General features: G+C 33.9%; 2 protein-coding genes across 6 annotated transcripts; one reads left to right on the forward strand and one right to left on the reverse strand.

Annotated features, from left to right (window-relative positions):
* Window positions 1-95: 95 nt before the first annotated feature.
* LOC145571988 (BTB/POZ domain-containing protein At5g48800-like) lies at window positions 96-4,796 on the reverse strand. 4 transcript variants are annotated; one of them, XM_081631005.1, is made up of 4 exons: window positions 4,433-4,796; window positions 2,686-2,752; window positions 1,193-2,368; window positions 96-874 (listed from the first exon to the last, which is right to left on the reverse strand). In XM_081631005.1, the coding sequence occupies exons 1-4, from the start codon at window positions 4,495-4,497 to the stop codon at window positions 347-349; spliced, it is 1,836 nt and encodes a 611-aa protein (XP_081487131.1). In that variant the 5' UTR covers window positions 4,498-4,796; the 3' UTR covers window positions 96-346. The 4 variants fall into 4 exon arrangements, with proteins under 4 accessions (XP_081487131.1, XP_081487132.1, XP_081487133.1 ...); XM_081631006.1 differs by lacking the exon at window positions 4,433-4,796 and adding an exon at window positions 3,050-3,212; XM_081631007.1 differs by lacking the exon at window positions 4,433-4,796 and adding an exon at window positions 2,859-3,033.
* An 11,271-nt stretch (window positions 4,797-16,067) lies between these two features.
* Window positions 16,068-22,387, forward strand: LOC145571990 (uncharacterized). 2 transcript variants are annotated; one of them, XM_081631009.1, is made up of 5 exons: window positions 16,068-16,351; window positions 16,483-16,583; window positions 21,276-21,373; window positions 21,693-21,865; window positions 21,977-22,387. In XM_081631009.1, exons 1-4 carry the CDS (start codon window positions 16,144-16,146, stop codon window positions 21,823-21,825), a joined length of 540 nt encoding a protein of 179 aa, XP_081487135.1. In that variant the 5' UTR covers window positions 16,068-16,143; the 3' UTR covers window positions 21,826-21,865; window positions 21,977-22,387. The 2 variants fall into 2 exon arrangements, with proteins under 2 accessions (XP_081487135.1, XP_081487134.1); XM_081631008.1 differs by having other exon boundaries at window positions 21,693-22,387.
* The last annotated feature ends 561 nt before the right edge of the window (window positions 22,388-22,948 follow it).

Raw genomic sequence — 22,948 nt, forward strand, 5'->3', positions numbered from 1 at the left:
TTGTTAGTTAATTTTATGTGCCATAGAATATGATTTAAGTAAATATAACCTGAGGAAATATAAGATTGCATTGGATATAAGGTACAATCCTGCTTCACTGCTTAAATATGTTCATAACATCTGTGCATATATATATGTACCAAAAATAAGAGATTTTCTGCAAAGTCAATACAGGATCTCCATTTCTTTGTAACATTCTCAAATTGAAAAATAAGTGTTATCACTAAGTTAAAAGCACAAAATCATATACAAAATTCAGAGGGCAGAAGTAGGCAAGCAACAGGCAAGAAAATGGAAGCTGAAACCCCATTGAAATCCTGTTTGTATTGCTCGTCGTACCATAACATTAATATGTTCTATCAGTAACCTTAGAATCTGTCCTCTGTGACTGTCTTGAAGGAGTTGGAGAACTTGATGCCCTGGAAGAACTATGTCCGAAGAAGCTTAGCTTGCCGAGCTTCTTTGAGAAAGAACTCATAAATTTTCGAGAACCAGATTTTTGCATGGTCCTTTTCATACAAACATGATCTTTTTCTAAATCATTGAGCCTCATTCTCATACGAGCCAGCTCGAGCTTTAGCTCTCGATTCTCCCTCCTTAGTGAGGCATAGTTGTCTTTAGGAGACATTGATGCACTGAGAGCTCCACTATTGACACGCCATGAATGAAACATTGGCTTAGGTTCCTCCTCAGGAAAAGAGCAACCTAGGGCATTTCGGAGTCTTAGCTGCTCGAAATAGAGTACTTGGACTATTGACTGTAGAGGAAGCCGCTCATTTTGAGCTGCATGCGCGCCTGCTTCTTGTGAGAGCTTTTGGAAGTCAATCAGCTTGCAAAGTTTTCTCTTCTCTGCATCTGATAAACCTTGGTGTGCCTGCTTATACGAAAGAAGATAAGTCATTCATCACTTTACATAAATAATCCTGGTCAGGTTTATGCAGCATGCATCTAATTAGGTTATCAAGCGAGGTGAATTCAAGGTACATAGTACTATGGGATATGGCTTTGTTCTTCACTTAATAAAAATATTCTGCATTTGTCATTTAGTATAACGATGTTCTTGCTATATGAACAATGCCCTTATGTAACTCCAACAGATTTGAGGGGAAAAAGTGCAGTCAAAGATGACAGTAAGTCCTACTGCGTTCATATCAGAAAACATTATTGTCCATGCATAATTTGTGATATTTACCTTCAAATAAACATCAATGGCCCTATATAGTCCATCATGAATGGTGCGTGCATGTTCTGGCAAAGCTTCAGCAATAACTAAGAACTTGTTAAGCTTGAGGTTTGCATCCGGGGCAATCTCAACAAGGTAATTGTCCACCAACTTTGAGACTTTGAATAGGGCACCCTGTGAAGGTGACTGAGGACTTTCTGATTCAAAAACAGAAACATTTTCCAATTCTTCTTCACTATCATCTTGCTGGGAAAAGTTAACCAAGATCCTGTGAACCGTGTCCACATCAAATAGAGTGTCTCCAGCATGGCGAAATGAAGGAATCAAAAGGTCATCCAAAGTGGCCATATCTAATTGGGATCCAATTCTTCTTTCTAGATCAAGCCTGCAAGCAACAGAACAGTCTAGCAGAATAGCACTCCTAAGAAGGCCAAAGAGGAAACTAAGTGGCACGACGAGCTTCTCTACTGGCAATAGACTGACAATTGTTTCAACCACAATTCTTTCATTGCTACCAGCCCCAGCAATAACATCTGGTCTTGATTGACCAGAGACATTCCACAGGCTGGCTTTCTTTGTCAACTCTTTTTCTGCGTAGTTTATAAGTGAAGCGCCTATACTCTCTGGTCTAACCCCTCTACATTTCATTGCTGATATGACTCTCTGATACATGTCTACTCGAAGGACTGAAAGATCTTCAATCCACCAGTCCCCATCACATTTCACAGCAGGTCGGCTTAAGTTGAGCCTACCTGAGCTGCTGTACTCCAACCTTGAAAAACTTGAAGCAATTTGTTCTGTACATGCCTTAGAGGCTATAGCATCAATGCATCTACCAACTATTTTCAGCTCATCAGCCAGTGGGAGAAGGTTTTCACATTGCTTTAGAACTTCAACACACATTTCTAGGTTCTTGCAGACTACACTGTCAAGGTATTCTTCAGCTCGAGATCCAAGACTATCTTTCGAGTAACTTTCAGTCATTTCAAGGTAATCAGAGACACAACAGAGCTGGGCAACATTGGCTGGTGTGATCTCAAAGTTATTACCATAGCAAAACTTTGCTGCTAACTCAAATGTTTCAGCACCTCCAGGTAGGTTGAGAAGCTCAATCTTTGATTTGTCAGAATCTCGGCAATCAGCTATTAACCTGCGTAATCTCCCACTACGAGAGACTAAAGGGAACTGCATATAAGACAGCAGACTATGCATCAGAATTATGCATGACTAGAACACCAAATTAGAATACAAATAAATAATCATCAGAATTATGCATGAAGTATAATTAGTCATGAGCCCAGCAAAATATGTCAACTGTAAACGTTGTGCCCGGAGCAAGGCTGAATCTGTAGATTTGTAGAGTTCAACTACAAATTAATTTTAATATTCTGAACGCGTGGTGAAAAGGGAGGATGCATACAGGAGGAATTCCACAAACATAATTAAAGTTATTACTTGCATCATTTGCATGAGTAGCATGACAATTGCTGTCAGAAACTCACCTTATGAAGTGCATAAGTCCCTCCAGGAACCTCTATGATGATATCACTGGGAACATCCCTAAATATCCTACAACAGGAAAGCAAGCGAGCACAGTTAGAGCTGAAAATCAAGACTAGAGTTACAGAGACACCATTCAATACAAAAAAGAGCATTAGTATCTAAGTATATATACACAATTGTCATGGTGATGCTGTATGTGAAAGAATAAATGTTTTAAGAAATTTTTTTCTTCAGAAAACTGTTTTTCAACACTATGAAAAAACAAAGTTGGAGTAGGAGGTATATTCATTGATGACCAGAAAAAGACAACTCTAAATACCACTAGTCAATAAAGGTAAATTCCGAATTATTGCTCTCTATCACCTTAGATGTCTAACTAACATGCCTGAGAAGCCATGGACTTGTTAAAAAAAATAGATTAGAGCATAATACAAATAGAAATTTATGTGGCGAATATAATATTTGAAGAAAAGAAAAGAAAAAGAAGACAATAAAAGTGGAATGGTACAAAATAGTAGTAGAAAGCAAGCAACAAGAGAGTAATAATAGAAAAAGGAAATGCTTCTTCATTTAGAGTCTTTGCCGTACAAATGAAGGAACGGTTGAGCAAAGCTATCAAGAAGAATACAATCATAAAAGGTTCCCTTAGAAAGAAGAAATTAGGAAAATGACTATTCACTTGTCTACAAGTATGTATGAATTTGAAGAATAGGGTTCAACAACTATTTGAATTAATCGCAATTGCGAGTTTGCGACTGATTAGGGAGGGATACTAGAGCTGAAATATATATTATATACCCTGCTAAATCCAGCATTTCCATGACTGCTCAATCACCTGAATCATATCAACAGCATTTTGGGTAATCGAAAAAACTGATTAAACTTCGAAATTTGGGAAAAGAAATTCTTAGGGATCACAACCAAGGTTGTGTAAGAAATAAAAAGTACTGACAACACTGAAATCAGTAATTCAGTACATCAGAGATAGCAGAACCGGCTAATCGTTTTTCAAACACATAATTATCTTAACAAATTACATGACTTAGCTTCTAATGCCTTAAGTGTGGTGTGTACTGATGTACCTTTCAATAGATGGTTAAGGCAAGGGTGGTGTCAAATTCGGCGTATCAAATGCTTTTGACTTACAATGTGTGATGCTAGACTCTATACCAAAATTCTAGTGGTCCTTTAATTGACCAAACCAAATAAATCGAATTTCTTCCATCAACCGCCCCATTTGACCTTTACCCGAAAAAAAACATATTCATTTTTGAGTAAATCTCACTTCCAACACCATGATGTAACTACACACATTTGGTTGAATCTCTGAATTTTCCATGATTTTATTGACAACTCTAAAACTAAAGATAATAAACGTTGAAACTCCCATAAAAATAAGAAAACAAATAAAAGGATTAAGAAGATTCAAAGGGATGATCTTCAGAAAGTGTAAAGAAGATGAAAGCAGGAAGAGAAGATTAACCAAAATTCATCAAAAAAAGAAAAAACTATTAGAATTTTGAAGATACAAACAATACCCATTAAAAAACAGATTAAACCCAGAAAACTAACATGATCAGCTCAGCTGAAATTATACTCAAACACTTCAACAAAATTTACATTAAAATTTTGAAATTGAGAAAAACAGAATTTTTACAGGAAAAATAGAATAAACTCATCAAAATTCAAACTTTTTGTAGCATCAAAAAAAATAATTCTTATTAAGAAAGGCGGTATAGAACGAACCATTCATTGCTACGCTGTCGCGAGCTTTTAGACAAGGGAAGTTGCTGCCTATCAACGCGGTCCATTGACAGAGAAGAAGATGAAGAATAACAAAGAAAAGAGAGAAAATGAAGGGAAAAACAGAAATGGGATTCTTGAGTTAGGAAACAGAAAAGATAGTGGCAGTGAAAGTGGGGCTAAAGAGAGTGAAATGAGGAAGAAACAGAGAAACTCAGCAAAAACAAAGACAAAGACAAAAACCCAGGTGAAGATGTTTGTTAATTCTTTAAAAAAAATTCCGGGTTTTTTTTTTTTTTTTTTTAATGACTATTCATATTAGCCTACCCCAAATCATTTTAAGACTACGCCTTTGTTGTTATTGGGGGGTTAGGTCGTTGGGGTGTTTCGTCGAACAGGTGGTGATCATCAAAGGCAAAGATTACTCTTGGCCATACTAATGGCCCTATAAAATGGTGGGTCATCCTTCTCATCATCAAAATGTAAACAATTTCTCTCTCCTTAAAAAAATTGAGCAGATTGAAATATTTATGGGAAATTATAATGAAAATTAAAATGCCGTTAAAGAAGCGCAAAAAAGGGCAAAGATAAGGAAGTCAAATCTTGTGGGAAAAAAAGCGGGAAAAAAGGTAGTTAAAATGGGGTGTGGGAGTGGGGGTTTGACATTATTATATATTTATACTAACCTATAGTTTTTTTATATAATTAATTATAACCTATGCTTTTTTAATTTTGTCTTTATGGAAAGGTGAAAAAACAAAATGATGATCACATTTTTGTACCTTCACTTTTTTTGTAAATTGACAAATTTGCCCCGTGATTAGAGGTTTTGTTTTTTTGTTTTTGAAGGATTAGTAGTTTTAAATATTGGATTTTATTAATGGATTAGATAATTTAGAGTGTCTCCTTGATTTCATGCTAAGACAATGATTATTCAACTTTTTAAATTGTTAATTTAAGGAGTGATTTTAGCATTCTATAAGAAGTTTGTAATTTTTAATAGTTTGTTATAGGGTAATTAGTAATGCTCTAATAGATAATATGAGTGCTATGATTAATTAATCATTGCCCTATTTATATTTCTCTCCACTCCCATATCATGGTATAAGCTTCTTATTTACTCTAAGCATGAACTTGAATACTTGATCATACGTCTTAATTTTATTGGTTTATCGGATTGAGAGTTTGGAATGGAGGAGGTAAATTATTTATCATTTAATGCTTACTAGTTGATGATTCATATATCATATGAAGATGAGTTTTTGAAACACTGATTTAACTTAATATTTTTAAGGGGAATTTATCTTTAACTTATATTCCGTGTATCTTATAATGGTTATAAAAGAAAAAATATCTCAAAGTTGATTAAAAATTATCCCAAGAACATCATACAGTAAAATTATTGTGCACATGGGGCACACAAGAAAAATTTTGTTTACCTTGATGAATAGGATGGAAAAGTATATATGACTAATAATGATGTCCTATATATAAGAGACATACAACTTAAATCACTTACTATTGTTCAATCTATAAATTACAAATGTTGGAGTAGTTTATCTAACATAGAATGTGTAATAGTGGAAATGTAATATCTTTATTACAAGATTACATGATACGGATAGAGTATATGTTAATATTCTCTAGTATGTAATAAGTTTGTATTAACATATACTCTATCATCTACTATTAAGTGCTAACATCATATCGAATGGAATATAATAAAATAATCGTTATTGGTGTCACATTGTCATCCCGTATTTATGTCTTTAATTTCAACTTATTTCAATCAAACAAGTGAAACACCTATTAACTCATATAGCAATACTCCAATACTCCAGTACAGTAAAAACTAATGTAAAACAAGAAAAAATAATCTTGCAAAATATCCTTAATTGCAATTTTTTCAACCAAATAATCCAAACAACTATTAACTCGTGCAACAACGCAGTAAAAATAAATGTAAAACAAGAAACAATAATCTTGCAAAATATCTTTAATTGCAATATTTTCAACCAAACAATTGAAACAACTATTAATCCGTGTAACAAAACAGTAAATTAATGTAAAACAAGAAACAATAATCTTGCAAAATAAGCAAAAGTTTAGGCTTTATTTGGTTTTTTTTTTTTTTTTTCCTTTTCTACTTTTCGTATGAAAAAGGTAACAAATTTGTTGAAAAGGTCATAAAAAGGAGAAGAAAGGAGGAAAATTGTGGTTAGAGAGAGCTGTGGTATGTGGAGAATATATAATATACTATGATTACCAGCCACCTTCATTACTGTGGGCCCGAAATCATTATCTTGGCTGGCCCAATGGGCCCAACCCATATTAATGGAGTATAACAGATCTAAGAGACTATTAAGAATGGCAAATTCGATGATATTCATATTCCATTAGTCAAATGTCAATAATTCATTTGTTTTAGTTTGTTTGTATAAATATTGTATAAATCATGTCGTACGAACTCTACAAGTAAGATACGTTGAACACTATCCTGAAATAGAAGGTTAGAGCAGTTGGCTATCCTCCGACTTTCGAGCGTTTAACTTAGGCTAATATATTTACTGAGCTTCTAAAATAATACTCCATGTTTTTCTTTCATGATGTGTATTTTTTTTATTTGGTTTAAGTAAATGTCCTACAGTTAAAGGTATTTGCAATCAATACAAAATCCATTTAATTTATGAGTAAGAAAAGAATAATTAATCTTACCGTTAAAGCTATCATTGTGAAATTCTCTAGAAAAAAAAAATCTGATGAACAAACCAAGATCGAAAAAAAATACTTTAGAAAATAGAGAGGCTCTGATACCATGTTAAAGTAGAGAGAGATTGGAGAAAACGGCTTAGCCTTTTGTATTGATGTTAATCACATATATATATATATATATACACAATACAAAACAAGACCTAACTTGCCTAAAACTCCTAACAAGATAAACCTGACATAAATACCATATTAACATAAATATCCAACCGACTCTAATAATCATAGTGAAAACAAGTGTATTTTCTTACATTATAATCATTACTTATATTCATACCATATAATATAATTAAATGATGATGTATACATATATTGATGATATTATAGGTGTATTAGTAGCAAGGGTTGCTCCCCACCTCTTAAGTTTATCTCTGGAGTGTTTGTAACTTTAAGGCTACATTGATACACATTTACAATTGTGTTGTGACTATTGTGAGGCACACAATAGACATTATAAAAACAAAAAAATTTGAAAGTATTTCGTTAATAACAAAATTGACAATCTACGGTCAAGAAGTCGTAGAAAGGTATAGATTGAGATGTCGTAGGCAGACTGACGCGAATGATAAGACGGATTGAAAATCTCGTATGGCCTTCAAATAATGTGTTTGAGAAACCCCTCTCAACCTGTTTGCTATGCATAAATGCTATGTATAAGTATTTGAACATGGATGATGATCGATAATATAAAATCAAGAGTAATAAGTGTGGTTAGGGTTGATCATCATACCTTTGGGATTGAGTGATATTAGGAAGAATTTTTACAAGATGAAAGCCCGTGACAACCCTAGTAAGTTAGTTCTTGATAGACACATGAAGGTTCGTCACATCTCTTCATATATATACAATTTGTGGCATGTTGTAAGCAAGGTAACATAAGGCCAACAACAATACAACATTTAGGTTCCAACATGGTTATTAACTAACACATGAAAATGAAAATGGCTAAAGGAAGGGACTAGATCAAGCAATAGAGGGTGAAAATGTTTGCGTTTGAGTATTGCTTGCTTCAATATATATAACTTGATTTCCCTCTTCTTTTTAGGTCTTTTGGATGTCTTAGTCGTGTGATGAAGTGATCGAGAAAAAGGGGGGGAATAGTTCATTCATTTTCCATGCATAATATTTGAAAATGATGAGATTTTAGCTCCTTGAGTTAGCTAAGCTCATGCATGAGGTGAGGTTTAGTGATCATATAAGTGATGTAATTAATATGGCAAATAGGGGTGTGAAAATTTTGATTGGATTAATAAAACTTGCTTGTTACGTAGTTACGTACTCTGTATTAGTTGCTTGACCCAAAAGCAACGCATAAATCAGTATAAAATTATTATTCTATTTTCGTTATTCATACTGTATATATATTTAATTATTAAGAACATAAAATCATTGTCTATAAATCAATTGATCACTCATGGTCTAATGATCGAATACCGTACCAACCAAATGCTTCCTTAATTTGGATCGGAATTAAAACCTTCCAACTTTGAAGTTGGGGACGTTCGATTCCACTAGGCCTAAGGAGACATTTGAGATCAAGAAATTTGGACAGGGTTTCTAATTTTGGTGTCTAATATCTCATTTCTTTTTCAAAATCCTATATCTACATAATTAAAGTTATGTAAAGAGAACCTTAATTACATGATGTATGTAATATACATAAACATCAAAAATATAAAGAATGTATGTACAAAATACCTTATTCTCAATTATTATTGAATCTCAATAATTGTTACAATGAAATTATATTTCTCATAATTAAACAAGTGAAAGTGATATATATATATAAGCGTTGTATTATCAAGAAAACAAAATTCGAAGAGTCCAATAACTAATAGATTCTCAGATAAACTCATATACATAATGGGGAAAATAAAACGAGAGAATTTTTTGCTTTTATCATTTCATTTGAATAGTTAAATTAATTAGTTCTCGTCTAAAGAAAAGAAACGAAGAGAATTACATTTCTTTATCATATATTTCATTGTCGATATGTACGAATTTGTTGGGTGTTCGAGACAACAACTAAAACGCATCAAAATTATATAAATGTTATTTTATTATTATTAATAGAGTGAGAATGGCAATTGGCCCCACGAATATTATAGAGGTTGAGACATAGATTGGCATATTAATGAGAGTTTATGAGGCTCTAAATCTTTTCTAAGCTACCAAACGAGCAAATTGGCTTCCCCACATTTATAAACTACTGGGGAATGCATGCATGGGAAGGCTAAAGGAGGATAATTAACTTAAGTTGCATACACATAACACATGGCTTGTATTTGTACGTAATTGGTTCAATAACCTTCTAATTGGGGAAATACCTACGCATCGGATTCGTCTATTTGACACCATTATGGCATTATTCTTTAATGGATAAATTTAGATGCATGTTATAAAATAGAGGGGGCTACAAAATAAGGGTAAGGTGACAAGTTATCAATTGGCCTATCTTTACATGCATGATGGATGTCTAATTGTCTATCTATACCATAAGTATAAGAGAGAAATATATAAGTTTGTAAAAGTGTGGTTTTCATATATGTTTGCATGTATTGAGTTTGGTGGAGTTGGTAAGCTCAAGCCCAGACCATCAATTATTTTTGTTTGGGGTAGGGGATTCCTTAATCCTTTTACCTCCCCATCACCACCACCACTCTCAACTCAAGTGTTAACCTGGAAGCTAGGTTGACTTAATTTGTGAGAGGTGATGATTTAGACATTTATTAGGGTAAGTATAGGTGATGCGATCGTGTGATCGATTCAATACAACACATGATTAGAGGGTATAATATTTCATTAATATTAACGTTTTATACGAAGCAATTTTATTATTTTTTTTAATATTGTTACATTTCTCATTGTACAACGAACTAGCTAATATCATGTCATTTTTATTTTATTTTTTTAATATTTATGCATATTATTTTTGTCAATTGCAAACTATTTATTGATACAGTAGTACGAAACAAGGATCAACCACGGAACACGTATTATGTATTTTCTAGTCATTGTTTCTCAAGTAACCAGAAGAATCTATATACTTACTAAAATTAAACATAGGATGCGGCTATTGACAAAATTAACATCAGTCAATGATGACATACACTTTAAAATTAGGCTTTGAAGGCTAAATTGCAAACAAACGCATGCTCCGAATACATGAAATTAAAGATGAAATTATAGCACTTTATGGTTGAATTTTAAGCAAATAATCCGCATGCAAAATATGATTGACTTTTTCCAATTTATATAGTATAGCTGTAATGTGGGGCATTAATGCAATATATTTCACGATATGTGTTTGCATACTTGCGTGCACGCTTGCCGCTTGCACCATGTCCATGAATCTATGATATACAACTAGAGTCTCTTCTAATTAACTAAATTGAACTGAACAGAACTAAATTAAACTGATTGAAACTAAACTCAATTGAATTGAACTGAACTGGATTGAAATGAATATTTTATATGAAAGAAAATTAGGAACTGAATTGAACTAAACTAAACTGAACTGAAATTAAGCTAAAGAGAACATACCCTAAGCTAATTATACGCACACAAAAAAGTGTAACCTAACCTTTTTCTAAATTCCTCATTTAATTTCTACTCTTTGGATCATGACTTCATGAGAGGTTGATTAATACACTTGTGGAATTAAGACGGGTCAGCTAGCTCACTCCATTTTATAGGTCATTAGGACACGAAGGAGATATGAGTAATTCACTAGAGAAACTTGCTAATTATGTACACACGTACATGTTGATTTAGTTATTATTTGCGTATATAAGTATACGTAATTGATCAATACAAAGTGTCAAATATTATCAATTAGAGATTTGACGTGATTTCGCTTTAGTATTTAGAATTTTACAATCTTTTTTTTCACTCTGGAGCCATGATTAATATCAATATTCAATCTTGTAACAAGTAGTCGAACTTCGTTTGTTAGTCTTATATACGTAGTACTTGTATATTAATAAAATTTCAAAATGAAACAATTCTGTAAAACTCTTAAGAAAAGCTTTCTTTCTTTTTAAGCACTTGTTTACCTTAATTTGCTTTTTTGACAAAACAACGTTCAAATGTATAATTTTATTTTTCCTGTATACTACGTGTGGGAATATATGGCTAAAATTAACCATATCACATATTTATCTAATTTGAAATTAGATAAATAAAGTGAATGTAAAAGAGATGTTCTAGGAGAGAAATGTGGGTGTGATGGCAACATGAAAGGAGAGTATTTTTGCAAACATCATGCTACGTTATTTCTTTAGATAAAATAGTTTCAGCCATTCGTTGTTTAGCATTAAGTTATTATATAATGCAAAGGTTGTAAGTTGAAAATTAATTCAATCATTTTCTATTCACGTCAAAGTTTATTAGAATTAAGAAAGTTTATTTTTCCTTAAATTTATTATTACCTTCATAGTGGTTATTTGTTTATCCCAAAATATTATTTTATCTTTGTGAGGTATTGGTTTCATATTACCTAGTAGAAGCCACATTTCCGCTGCAAGAGCTCTAACAATTGGTATCAGAGCCGACGCTAAAATCTTAAGTGGTAAAATTTTTGATTTTGAAATTAATTATAATGGCATCTACTAATGGAACGGCTAAAGTTGGGAAATATGAAATCGAAAAATTCAATGGTAGAAATGATTTTTCCTATTGGAGGATGCAAATGAAAAATTTGCTTGTATCACAAAAGTTACATAAGGCATTGGCGGGAAAAGAACAAAAACCCGGGGATATGAAGGATGAGGATTGGGAAGAGTTAGATCTTGAAGCACGAGCAGCTATAATCTTATGCCTTGAGAGAGACATTGCATTCTTGGTAAATGAAGAAGCAACAGCCGCTGGAGTGTGGACAAAGTTAGAGACTAATTTTATGACAACAACTCTAACAAATAGGATCTACTTAAAATCCAAATTGTATACATGCAAGATGGATGAAGGCACCTCAATCCGGGAGTATATTAATAAGTCTAATAGAATTATATCAGACTTGAAGGATATTGACGTGAAGGTAGATGAGGAAGACCAAGCACTCATGTTATTGCTTTCATTACCGAAATCCTAAGAAAATCTGGTTCAAACATTGATGCTTGTGGGTGATACTCTAACCATGGATGAAACTAGAACATCGCTTTTAACGGATGACCTTCGAAAGGTTGCTACAAGCGGAATGATGTCTGGTAATGGAAGATAACACAACGAACAAGCTCAAGGATTGTTTGCAAACAGAGGAAGGACTAATGAAAGAGGGCGAGGCAAGGGAGGAAAGTTTAGATCAAAATCTATACCCCTTGCGGAAAGGCCATGTTTCAAATGTGGCGAGCTTGGTCATTTTAAAGCTAATTGCCCAAAGAGGTTAATATTCAAGAAGAACAACAACAACAACTCTAGAGAAAAACAACATGAAAAACAAGAAGCTAGTTTTGTCTCAAATGACGAGGATGATTATTGTTACTCAGTTTCAGAACAATGCAATGAGATATCCAGAAAATGGATGCTTGATTCAGGTGCATCACACCATATGTGCCCAAACAAGAAGTGGTTTACAACTTACCAGAGTTTGGATGGTGGTACTATTTTGATGGGAAATGATCATGCTTGTAAGACTGTCGGATTAGGTACTATCCGAGTCAAGATGCATGATGGAACAATAATAACCTTAAAGGATGTGAGACATATTCCAGATTTGCGAAAGAACCTTATTTCTCTTGGTTTATTAGAGAAAAATGGTTGTAAAATAGTCTTGGAGAATGGAGTTTTAAAAGTTGTTCGTGGTTCCTTGGTAGTGATGAAGGGAATTCGTCACGGTAATCTTTATCCTCTTTTGGGGACAACCGTTACAGGTGATTTAGCAGTTGGAATTGGTGGAAGTAAAGACCAAACAGAATGCACGAGGATATGGCACATGCGCCTTGGGCATATGTCGGAAAAAGGCCTATCATTGCTTAGTGGACAAGGTTTGTTGAAGAACATGAAGAAGCCATAAATGGAATTTTGTGAGCATTGTGTGTATGGAAAAGCACACAGGGTGAAGTTCACTACCAGCAAGCACAAGAACAGAGGATTGTTAGACTATGTGCATACAGATGTTTGGGGTCCGGCTAAAGTTTCTTCCAAAGGTGATTCCAGGTATTTTGTTACATTTGTTGATGATCATTCTAGATATGCTTGGATTTATTTTCTTAAGCATAAGAATGAGGTATTCGACATTTTTAAGCGGCGGAGAGCAATGGTTGAGAACTGAACAGGTCGAAAGCTTCAAACTGTACGGTCTGATAATGGTACCGATTACACAGAAGGAGCTTTCAAGGAGTTTTGTGATCAGGAAAGCATTGTGAGACACTGGAAGGTCAAAGACACACCACAACATAATAGAGTCGCGGAAAGACTGAATCGTACACTACTTGAGAAGGCAAGGTGTATTCGCTCTAATTATGGATTAGGCAAAGAATGGTGGGCGGAGTCGGTTGCTACAGCTTGTTATATAGTAAATCGATCCCCACATTCTTATTTAGATGGTGACACCCCTTATAGGGTGTGGTCAGGGGAACATGCAGATTACACAAGACTAAGAGTTTTTGGGTGCACGGCTTATTATCATGTTAAGGATAATACGCTTGACGAAAGAGCCAAGAAAGCAATCTTTTTGGGGTATCCAAAAGGGGTTCAAGGCTATCGTCTTTGGAGTGTAGAAGATTCTAAATTTGTAATTAGCATAGATGTGACCTTTGATGAAAGATCTATGGTAGCTTTATCGAAAGCTATGGTGCCTGAGGATGGTGATGTTGGAATGACCATAAATACTCAAGTGGTGGAAATAGAATCTAAAAAACAACAAGACTCTAGTCATGTTCAGGTGGAGCATCCTGGTGTTTCTCAAGATGAGGAGGAGGATGATCTAGATCATGAGGAGATTCAGCAGGAAAATGCACATGTACTACAACATCAGCAGCAGGATTCTTTGGCATCCACTAAGCCAAAGAGAAATTATAAATTAGTTCAGAAGTTTGGTCAGACAAACCTCTAAGGTATTACGGGCAAGTAAACTTGGTAGAATATGTACTCTCGGTGGAGGATGATAAGCCGGTCGCCTTCAAACAAGCTATCAAAGACAAGGATAGTGAGATTTGGTTGGTTGCTATGAAAGAAGAAATGCAATCTCTTCATAAAAACAAGACAGGGGAGGTAGTCCCATTGCCCGTGGGAAAGAATTTGAAATTAGAGTGAATGTAAAAGAGATGTTCTAGGAGAGAAATGTGGGTGTGATGGCAAAATGAAAGGAGAGTATTTTTTGCAAACATCATGCTACGTTATTTCTTTAGATAAAATAGTTTCAATCACTCGTTGTTTAGCATTAAGTTATTATATAATGCATAGGTTGTAAGTTGAAAATTAATTCAATCATTTTCTATTCACGTCAAAGTTTATTAGAATTATGAAAGTTTATTTTTCCTTATATTTATTATTACCTTCATAGTGGTTATTTGTTTATCCCAAAATATTATTTATCTTTGTGAGGTATTGGTTTCATATTATCTAGTAAAAGCCACATTTCCGCTGCAAGAGCTCTAACACTACGACCTTTGTCCCAAAATAATACTTCGTATATAATTATATACTAACAAATAATATCAATATAATTAAATATACTTTGCGTAATTAAATACTAGCAAAATATTAAAGAAATAATATTATAAAACTTTAATCAGTACATGTTTAACAACATTTCAAAGATACAAAGTACAATTTATTTTTAATTCATTACTAAAATTATAGTCAAATTTAGTAAATAGTAAAAAAAAAAAAAAAAGTCCAACATGTCAATTATTTAGGGGACGGAGAGAGTAAGGTCATGTTCACTTCACCTTATTTTTGCTGAACTTAAATTATTTTTACTGAACTGAACTTATTTTTACTAAACTGACATTATAATCACTAAATATGATTTATTTTAAGGAGAAGTGAACTGGGCATAAAAGACAATTCTTTGTTGATGTCATTAGTTTACTAAAAGCCTATCTTCAAAGAACACGAAGACTTAGGGCATGTTCTGATTGACTGAACTGAACTGAATATTTTATAAGAGAAGGAAATTAAGATCTGGACTGAAAATAATCTAAAGAGAACATACCCTTAATGAACATCACATTATCTTATTTATATATAGTCGTTCTAAGGCCCCGTTCACTTCACCTTATTTTTGCTGAACTGAAATTATTTTTACTGAAACAAAGTTATATTTGCTGAACTTAAATTATTTATACTGAACTTAAATTAATTTTACTGAACTTGAATTATTTTTGCTAAACTAAAATTATTTTTACTGATTTTCTATTATAATTCTTTTTTAAGAAAACTGAATTTTACTGAATTGAACTTACTTTTACTGAATTGAAATTAATTTTAGTGAACTGAACTTATTTTTATTAAACTGAAATTATTTTTACTTAATATCATTTTTTTAAGGTGAAGTGAACAAGACCTAAGTTATACCATTTATTTTCATTGGACTACATGTTTATTGGAGTTAGTTTTCATATTTTTGAAATTAGGCATGTTCATTGAAAGTTAGTTTCTTTTTTTTTTCCCCTTACAATTAGGCTTTTTAAAACGAAAATTAGACTTGATGTTTAATGTATGCACAATGAGTATTATGCACACGTCTCCGGATCACCATCATATTTGCATTGCACCCTCCCCACCCAAAAAAATTGAAAACAATGTTGGGTAAGAATATATTGGGCCAACTTATATTATTTGGATCTTTAAAATAAACACTCTAATATATTGGTTGCTTCGTAAATTGTAATGGATCAAGTCCAATCGAGTTTTCTGAATACTTTTGTTCAGTTGCTCTGTTATTCATCATCGTTCTTCTCTTCTCCGTCTAAAACAAGCAGCAGAAGAGAGAGAACAACGCCATGTATTCATGGTTTCGCCGGACCCTCTCAAGAAATAATAGCAAAGACAATGAAAACACCCAGAAATTGGAAGCTTCAAATACTTCCACAAATCACAATAAAACTGTCAGAAAAATTGAAGAAGATGAATTTTATGGGGTTACTTCTCAATTGATTGAATTCGTCAAATCATTAAATCTTGACACTTTCAAGAATTTCTCAATCCCAGGTCATTTTTAATCGATTTTTGTAATTTAAATTGTTTTATGATTTGGGTTTATGTTATTTTGATGTTTGATCAATTTTGCTTTTTTGGGGTTTGAAGAATTTTGCGCATTTTTGATTGGTTGGTTGTTGCAGAGGAGGAGAATGGTGGAATACAGACGACTTCAGGTGCAGTTAGGGTGGATTTATCGGAGTGGCAACAGCAGCATGCCATTATTATTCTTTCGAAAGTCAAGGTTTATTCATGCTTCATTAAACTCTCTTGTTTTTAAATTTCATTGAATTATGATCATTTATGTTTGTTGTTTATGTGTGGAATTTGGTGGGTTTCCATGTTAGTGCATTTTGAATTCAAATTAAGGTGATTATAGATTATTTATGTTGTTTGTTGGGTATATTTCATGAGCAGTAAGCTTTGTTTGTGATGGTTGTAATTCTTTTGGAATATGTATGTTGATTGTGCTTAGTTTGATACTCGGGTTGGGTAGAAACATTAGGGATGGTGAAAACGCGGTGTTTAGACAAATATAGCATCTTAATGGGCGAAAGAAAATAGCTTAAGGTCGATATCCATGGAGTTTCCTAAAGGGTACAATTTTTTCAACAACCAGGTGTAAGCTCACACCAACTCACACACATGACACCCCCATCCCCCGGGGAGACCCAATAGGAAAAACAACTAAAAACTTTGATTGGATTGACACTTGGGTGTAGGATGGAAACCTTGCAAGAATGTTGCCTCCTAAATGATAACAAACTAGAAAGAGACATTGCTAGAAAATTAGAGGTGGATATATGAGCATGATAGAATGAGCAAAACTAGAGATGGGATTGTGAATAGAAGCTGCAGAAGTAGGATTTGCACAAGCAAATATGATGTAAGATGCATGCCTACATTTAGAATTGTTAATTGAAGACTATGAAAACTAGGAGAGGAGTGAACGTGAGAGTAGTGGAAAACTTAGGCTTTCAGTTAGATTCAACTATAGTAAAGTATATCATGTTTTCTATAAGATAAGCAGGTAACTTTTTTGGAATAAGAGAGTATGCACTGTTCTACATTAAAATCATGATCAGAGAAAGCTGTAATAAGGTAAAGATACTTGCTTTAGTCGGCAATAGGTCTGTGGGAAGGACTTATGTAAAAAATCTTAATCCTGCTATTTTGTTGTAGTAATTCACCAAGTAAACTGCCTCAAATGAAACCAAATTCTTTAAATATCCTATCTTTTTTTGTGGACATCTATAAAAATCTCTAAAATTAAAATGCAAAATTTATGTTCATCAAAGTTGTTAAGTAATTGAGAACAAATTTCAGCAACAGTAATGATACTGCTAAACAAGACTTTATCTCTGTATAACAATAACACTAACACTTGCAGTAGGAAGCTATCTAGGCCAAATTTTTGATTCTGCTAGGAAACTTTTTCTTGTAAAGATATGAGGATTTAGGTCCTAGGGTACCGTAAGATGGTTGTAAGATGATTAATGAGGGATGTTATTGCATTTTTCCAAAAATTAAGAAGGAATGTAATTTTGTTTGGAAGCTCATAAGGCCTATAGTAAACTGTCTTTGGAAGAAGTTGTTAACTTGTTATTGCTATGAATTGATAAGAGGGAGGGGAGATTTAGGTCCTTGCATCATGATCTAGTGGCTTAGGTGATAAGTTAGTTAGTTAGAGGGAGAGCTCTATAAATACAGAGCTAATTAGAGAGAGGGAAGGAATTAAATATTGTGATGAGTGATCAGTTTGTAGTTTGGGAGAGTGCCATTCCTCTCAAAAGAGTGGCAAGGTTGTAATTAGTGATTAGTCACCTTGGTTATCATTAATTCAGTCATATCTTTACTTGTTCTTCCCTAATCTCTCTTTTTCGTCCATTAATTTCTCTTTTCAGTCCTAGTCTCTTCATTTTGATCACTGATCTGAGCTGATTCCTAACATGTATCTAGGAGTTTTTTTTCCCCTGATAGCCCAGTGCCTCCTTTCTAAAATAACTGATGTGGTAGTATTCTTTAGGATTCGATTATAGAGGTATCATTCTCTTGCTTATGGTCCCTTTGTTTTATTTATATCCTAAGGCTTTCCTTTCAATGAAGTGGGAAGATTTCTTAAGATACTTATGGTGGTCTAACTATTTGTAGTTGCATCACATTCCTTTTTGTTTTGAAATAAGCACTAGGTTTGTAAGTCATTGAGTCTTTCATATTCTCATTTGAAGAGCAGAAAAAGGAGAATTGGGAGAAATTGATTGTTTTCCAGTCTTTGGAGGATATACTGATATAGATCCAAAGTGAAATGGAGGCACATGTTGACCCCAATTTCAAATTTTGTTTCAGATAATTGAGGTTTTAGACCCTTATTACTATCTTATGGTTACAGATGGGTAGCTTTACAATTTGGTGTAGGCTAACATGTGGTTTAGCTAGTAAGTTGAAGTAGTAGAATATTTACCCATTTCAGCTGGTGCTGCTTCCCAGATGTGAAGATTATATTTTCCATTAGAAAAGTACTGTATACAGAGAAATTAGCATATTTTCTGCACTCCTGATGCTGGGGTATTGATTAATCCTGTGCTGGAATTATGATCGTCAAGATCGAAGCTTAGTCACCTTTTTTGTCCGATGGCCTTTGTGTGTGTTCTGTGGAAAATTGCTGATTTGTTCTTTTAAGAACAGCTTTTGCATATATTGATATATGCCAGGGTATCAAAGATTGGGCTTGGTTCCGTGCAGATAACATCTAAAATCTGTTTACTGCTGTGTGGACTTGTGGAGTTCTTTCCTTGTATCCATCTAGTTGTTTTCCTGGTTTGGTAATTTGTATGAAGGGATTGAGTAGGAAATGAAATCTGCCTCAACAATGTTTCCCTTGTACCTAATTAATAGGCCACATTTGATAATTTTAATGCATTGAATAAACTTGAGTGGAGAATTTTTCAAAATAGTAAAAACTGAGTTGACAGTTTGACACTATCTGAAATCAATAGCCAAGTGATTGAAATAAAAGGTTTAGTACCCAATTTCCCCAAAATTCAAAAGCTAACTACCCAAATGGCCAAATTCTGACTTTAGTATACTTACTAGAAATATCCATCAATATTTGAAAATTTTACCTTTTCATCATACCAATGTACTCATCCTTGAAGATTTATTGTTAAGGGCATCATGAAGGTTAATATAGGAATGTTCAATTTGAAAGTGGCCATTTTTTTGGGACATCTTTAATTCTTTAGAGATGTGATTTTTTGTTATAGGAATGAACTTTTGGCTTTTCTCAAACCTTGCCTCGGGGGTTAATACTGGCAGTTGTTAAGTGTGAAGATATTTTAGGTTTAGTGTTTATGTATTAACTCAGATATTCAAGAAACATGACCATTCATCATATGATAAGGCCAAAACTAGCAGCCAGCCCGACCCAAGGGCACTACATAGAAATATTCTTATAACCTCCCAGCTTTTGGGGCTGCAGTTTGTAGAAAGGCTTTATAACCACATGAGGGTTTTAACGTTGTCGTTAGCCTGTTCCTGTTACTTGTTAAGGATACTAATTGATAAAAATAATATCCAAACTTGGGAATCTTTTTTCTTATAATTAGTAGGATATGGAATGTGCTTTATCCTTCATTGATCCTAAACCTAGCCCTTTTAGTATCATTACATGACAGAGGGCTGGCTTACTAAGTGTCTCCTCTTTTTTCGTGAAGTAGACAGTCATTCCATACATTGGATCAAGGGTCAATTCGGAAACACTTCCTATGTCATTGCCTGAGTAAGGTTGCATTCATCTGACCCTCTACCTTGCCTTGGAAAATAGCCCCTTTAGAAAACATTAGGGTAATGTTGATGTTGATGATGTAACAAATCTAGTCTCACTGCTTTCTGCATTACAAAACAGAACGAAATTGAATATAATTTGTTGAGCATATCAGCACTATAGTGAAACCCTTATAATTGACTGTTTGTAATTTCTTTTGGATAGAAATCTGAAATTCAATTCTAAGTCCTCAGTTTCTCTTTTCTCAATACTCAAGTCTAGTATACGAAGTTCAGAGCAAATTTTACATATAATTTTTATTATAGCACTGTTTTCACATCCATTTTTCAGTCTTACATCATGCGAGTACTGTATATAGCAGACTCATTGTCTTTAGTTTGAGGATATCAAGCTATGGGAAAATTGATCTTGGAAGTATAGGAACAATGTGAGATAGGTTGTTTGCACAGATTCCCTTTCAGTTATTCTTCAGTTCCTGAACTTTTTGTTTATTTCCTCTTTTCTATTTGGGCCGAGATTTGAATGATTTACCCTCAACCTATGATTTTTTCTCAACCTGTGACTTCTGGTTCTGTTTTAACTGTTTTAAGCTACCTTGAACTTTTAGCATATTTTCAACAGCACTCTCTTTCTGATTAATGACTTTTTTTTTCTACATTGCTTGATGCTTGACTCAAATTCTTGTATATTAGCCAAGCTACATGCCTCATAAATTGTCATTCTGTATTCTATTAGAAATGACCTGATCTTACGGTACGTCTTTATGTAAGACTCTTTTACCCAAATCTTGAACTGTTATATAGCTTATACTTGCAAACAATTTTTTAACTTCTAATGCTGATAACATATTAATCACGAGCGAATAATTTTACCATACCTAAACTTTTGAACTTTAATAAATCAAACCAAGTTAAAACCATTCAATATGAAAAAAATTCTCATCGATGGCATAATTTGCTACTTCTCTGTAAACATGTCGAAGTTTATGTTAGCCTCAAATTACCAGACCAAAGCCGACAGTATCAAAGTGAAACAACATCAAATCTCATGCTAGCTTCTGATAATAATATTCTTTACTGTTTCCAAGAGGGTAATGGATCATCCTTCTTGCGTACTATTGAGTTTCTGATACAGGTGTTTTCTTATCAACAGGAATTGTCACAATTAAGATATACATTATGTCCTCGCCACATGAAGGAACGTCAATTTTGGAGAATATATTTCAGCCTTGTTAAAAGCTATGTGACAGAGTAAGATATACTCTCATTCTTAGATTTAACAGTAGCTATCTGAAGCTGCCATTTACTTTGATCATGCACAGCAAAGTATAAGTGTGGTTTTAATGGCTAGCAGCAACGCTGGCAACTCTTAACTTTAAATTCAAGTTTCACATTTTAAAACAAAGCAGCTATACCTTTCCTTGTACATAACGAAAATTTAATTTTGGAGGCACCCAAAAATATCTATGAAATACAGTATATGTACATATCGGAAACTATTAATGGTACTGTACATTGTATTTAATTCGGTGTATTCTCTTTACTAAAGTGATCCCCTTCTAATTGCCAGGTATGAGCTGCAGGCTATACGGCTTGATAAGATCAGAAAGATGGCGACAGAGAAAGATAAAGTCTCGGATACAAACGGAATTGAACTTGAAATGACAGAGGCAAAGCAGTCAAGCAGCTCAGCTCCTCCTTGAGAAAAATTCAGTATAAACAGTATTTTGTCTCCTTAGAAAGGTACAATACAGCTATATCTAGTCTTTGTTTCAAGTAACTCAAAGGAGGTAAATTTTGAAGGAACCAAATGAGCTGTATCACCCCTGCTAACAAATTAATAATCTGATGAAGGTCCATCTTGTGCTTGATTCACCGCAAATACTACAGTGTATAAGCACCCACATCCGGGTTAAAAATGTGATTTCTTCGTTTTCCCCCTGTCATTCTTTGGTTTTTCGAGGAGGTGGGGAAGGTTTGATTATGGAAAATGTGTCATCTATGTGCATATGGGAGTGTTTTGGTCTCCCCAGTGTCCTGAAAATTTGTCATTAAGAATCACTGCTGTAACAGATAAACAGGAAGATTCACAGCTTGATGTTATGACATCAAAGACAAAAAGCTAGCTGTGGCCAATTCTTCTATCTCAGTTTAGACTGTTTAATCTTATAACTGTATTTGGGGACCCTGATCAGTTGATATTGTTAACTGCAGAAACCATTTCAAATGCTCTTTGTTTGTAAGAAAATTTAAATCCATATTTCATCCGACTGTGTTTACGCCTCTTTAATTTAAGGTAATCAATCCAAGAGCTCAGAGCGCAGCTGCATTATGGCAGTCTAATGTGATTCTGCACTGCCTTGCATTTTCAATCCAGCTTCATAGGTTGCTGAGAGGACCTGAGGGAGAAGGGGGTGGAACTTCTCCCTTTGTCCGATATTAGTCACAATGTCAAAAATCTCGACCTTACAACGTACAACCAAGGGGAAAATTTTTGGTTGTGGCCTAAGTATCCAAACTAAAATTTTAAGCGGTCGTCTTTAGACTCACAAGGTCCATGGTCCATATCACCATACGTGTAGCCCATCTCTATCCTTGTTGTATGGTTAAGGTTCAAACAACTTCTAGATAGTTACCCTGAATCCCTGATTATTGACTCCTGTATAAGTATCCACATAGTACGATCGAATTTACGTGTGATTGTTAGCTGAAAATACAAACAGATTAATCCTCTCTTCCCAAAAGTTTACACAGCTAGGGTTTGTTGTCTTCCTTAGGGTTAGGTATAAATAATTGAATAGTTTAGGCAAAATGAGCATTACTTCA

This window comes from Chenopodium album, chromosome 12 (assembly GCF_948465745.1).
Source record: "Chenopodium album chromosome 12, dcCheAlbu1.1, whole genome shotgun sequence".
NCBI lineage: Eukaryota > Viridiplantae > Streptophyta > Magnoliopsida > Caryophyllales > Amaranthaceae > Chenopodium > Chenopodium album.

Bases quoted from the DNA above. Each gene is read 5' to 3' on its own strand.
- LOC145571988 (XM_081631004.1), bottom strand. From the start codon at position 2,838: ATGCTCTTTTTTGTATTGAATGGTGTCTCTGTAACTCTAGTCTTGATT. The intron at 2,369-2,685 runs GTGAGTTTCTGA...TCTTATATGCAG, and splicing joins GGACTTATGCACTTCATAAG to TTCCCTTTAGTCTCTCGTAG. The intron at 875-1,192 runs GTAAATATCACA...TCGTATAAGCAG, and splicing joins CCATTGATGTTTATTTGAAG to GCACACCAAGGTTTATCAGA.
- LOC145571990 (XM_081631008.1), top strand. From the start codon at position 16,144: ATGTATTCATGGTTTCGCCGGACCCTCTCAAGAAATAATAGCAAAGAC. The intron at 16,352-16,482 runs GTCATTTTTAAT...TGGTTGTTGCAG, and splicing joins CAAGAATTTCTCAATCCCAG to AGGAGGAGAATGGTGGAATA. The intron at 16,584-21,275 runs GTTTATTCATGC...TCTTATCAACAG, and splicing joins TTATTCTTTCGAAAGTCAAG to GAATTGTCACAATTAAGATA.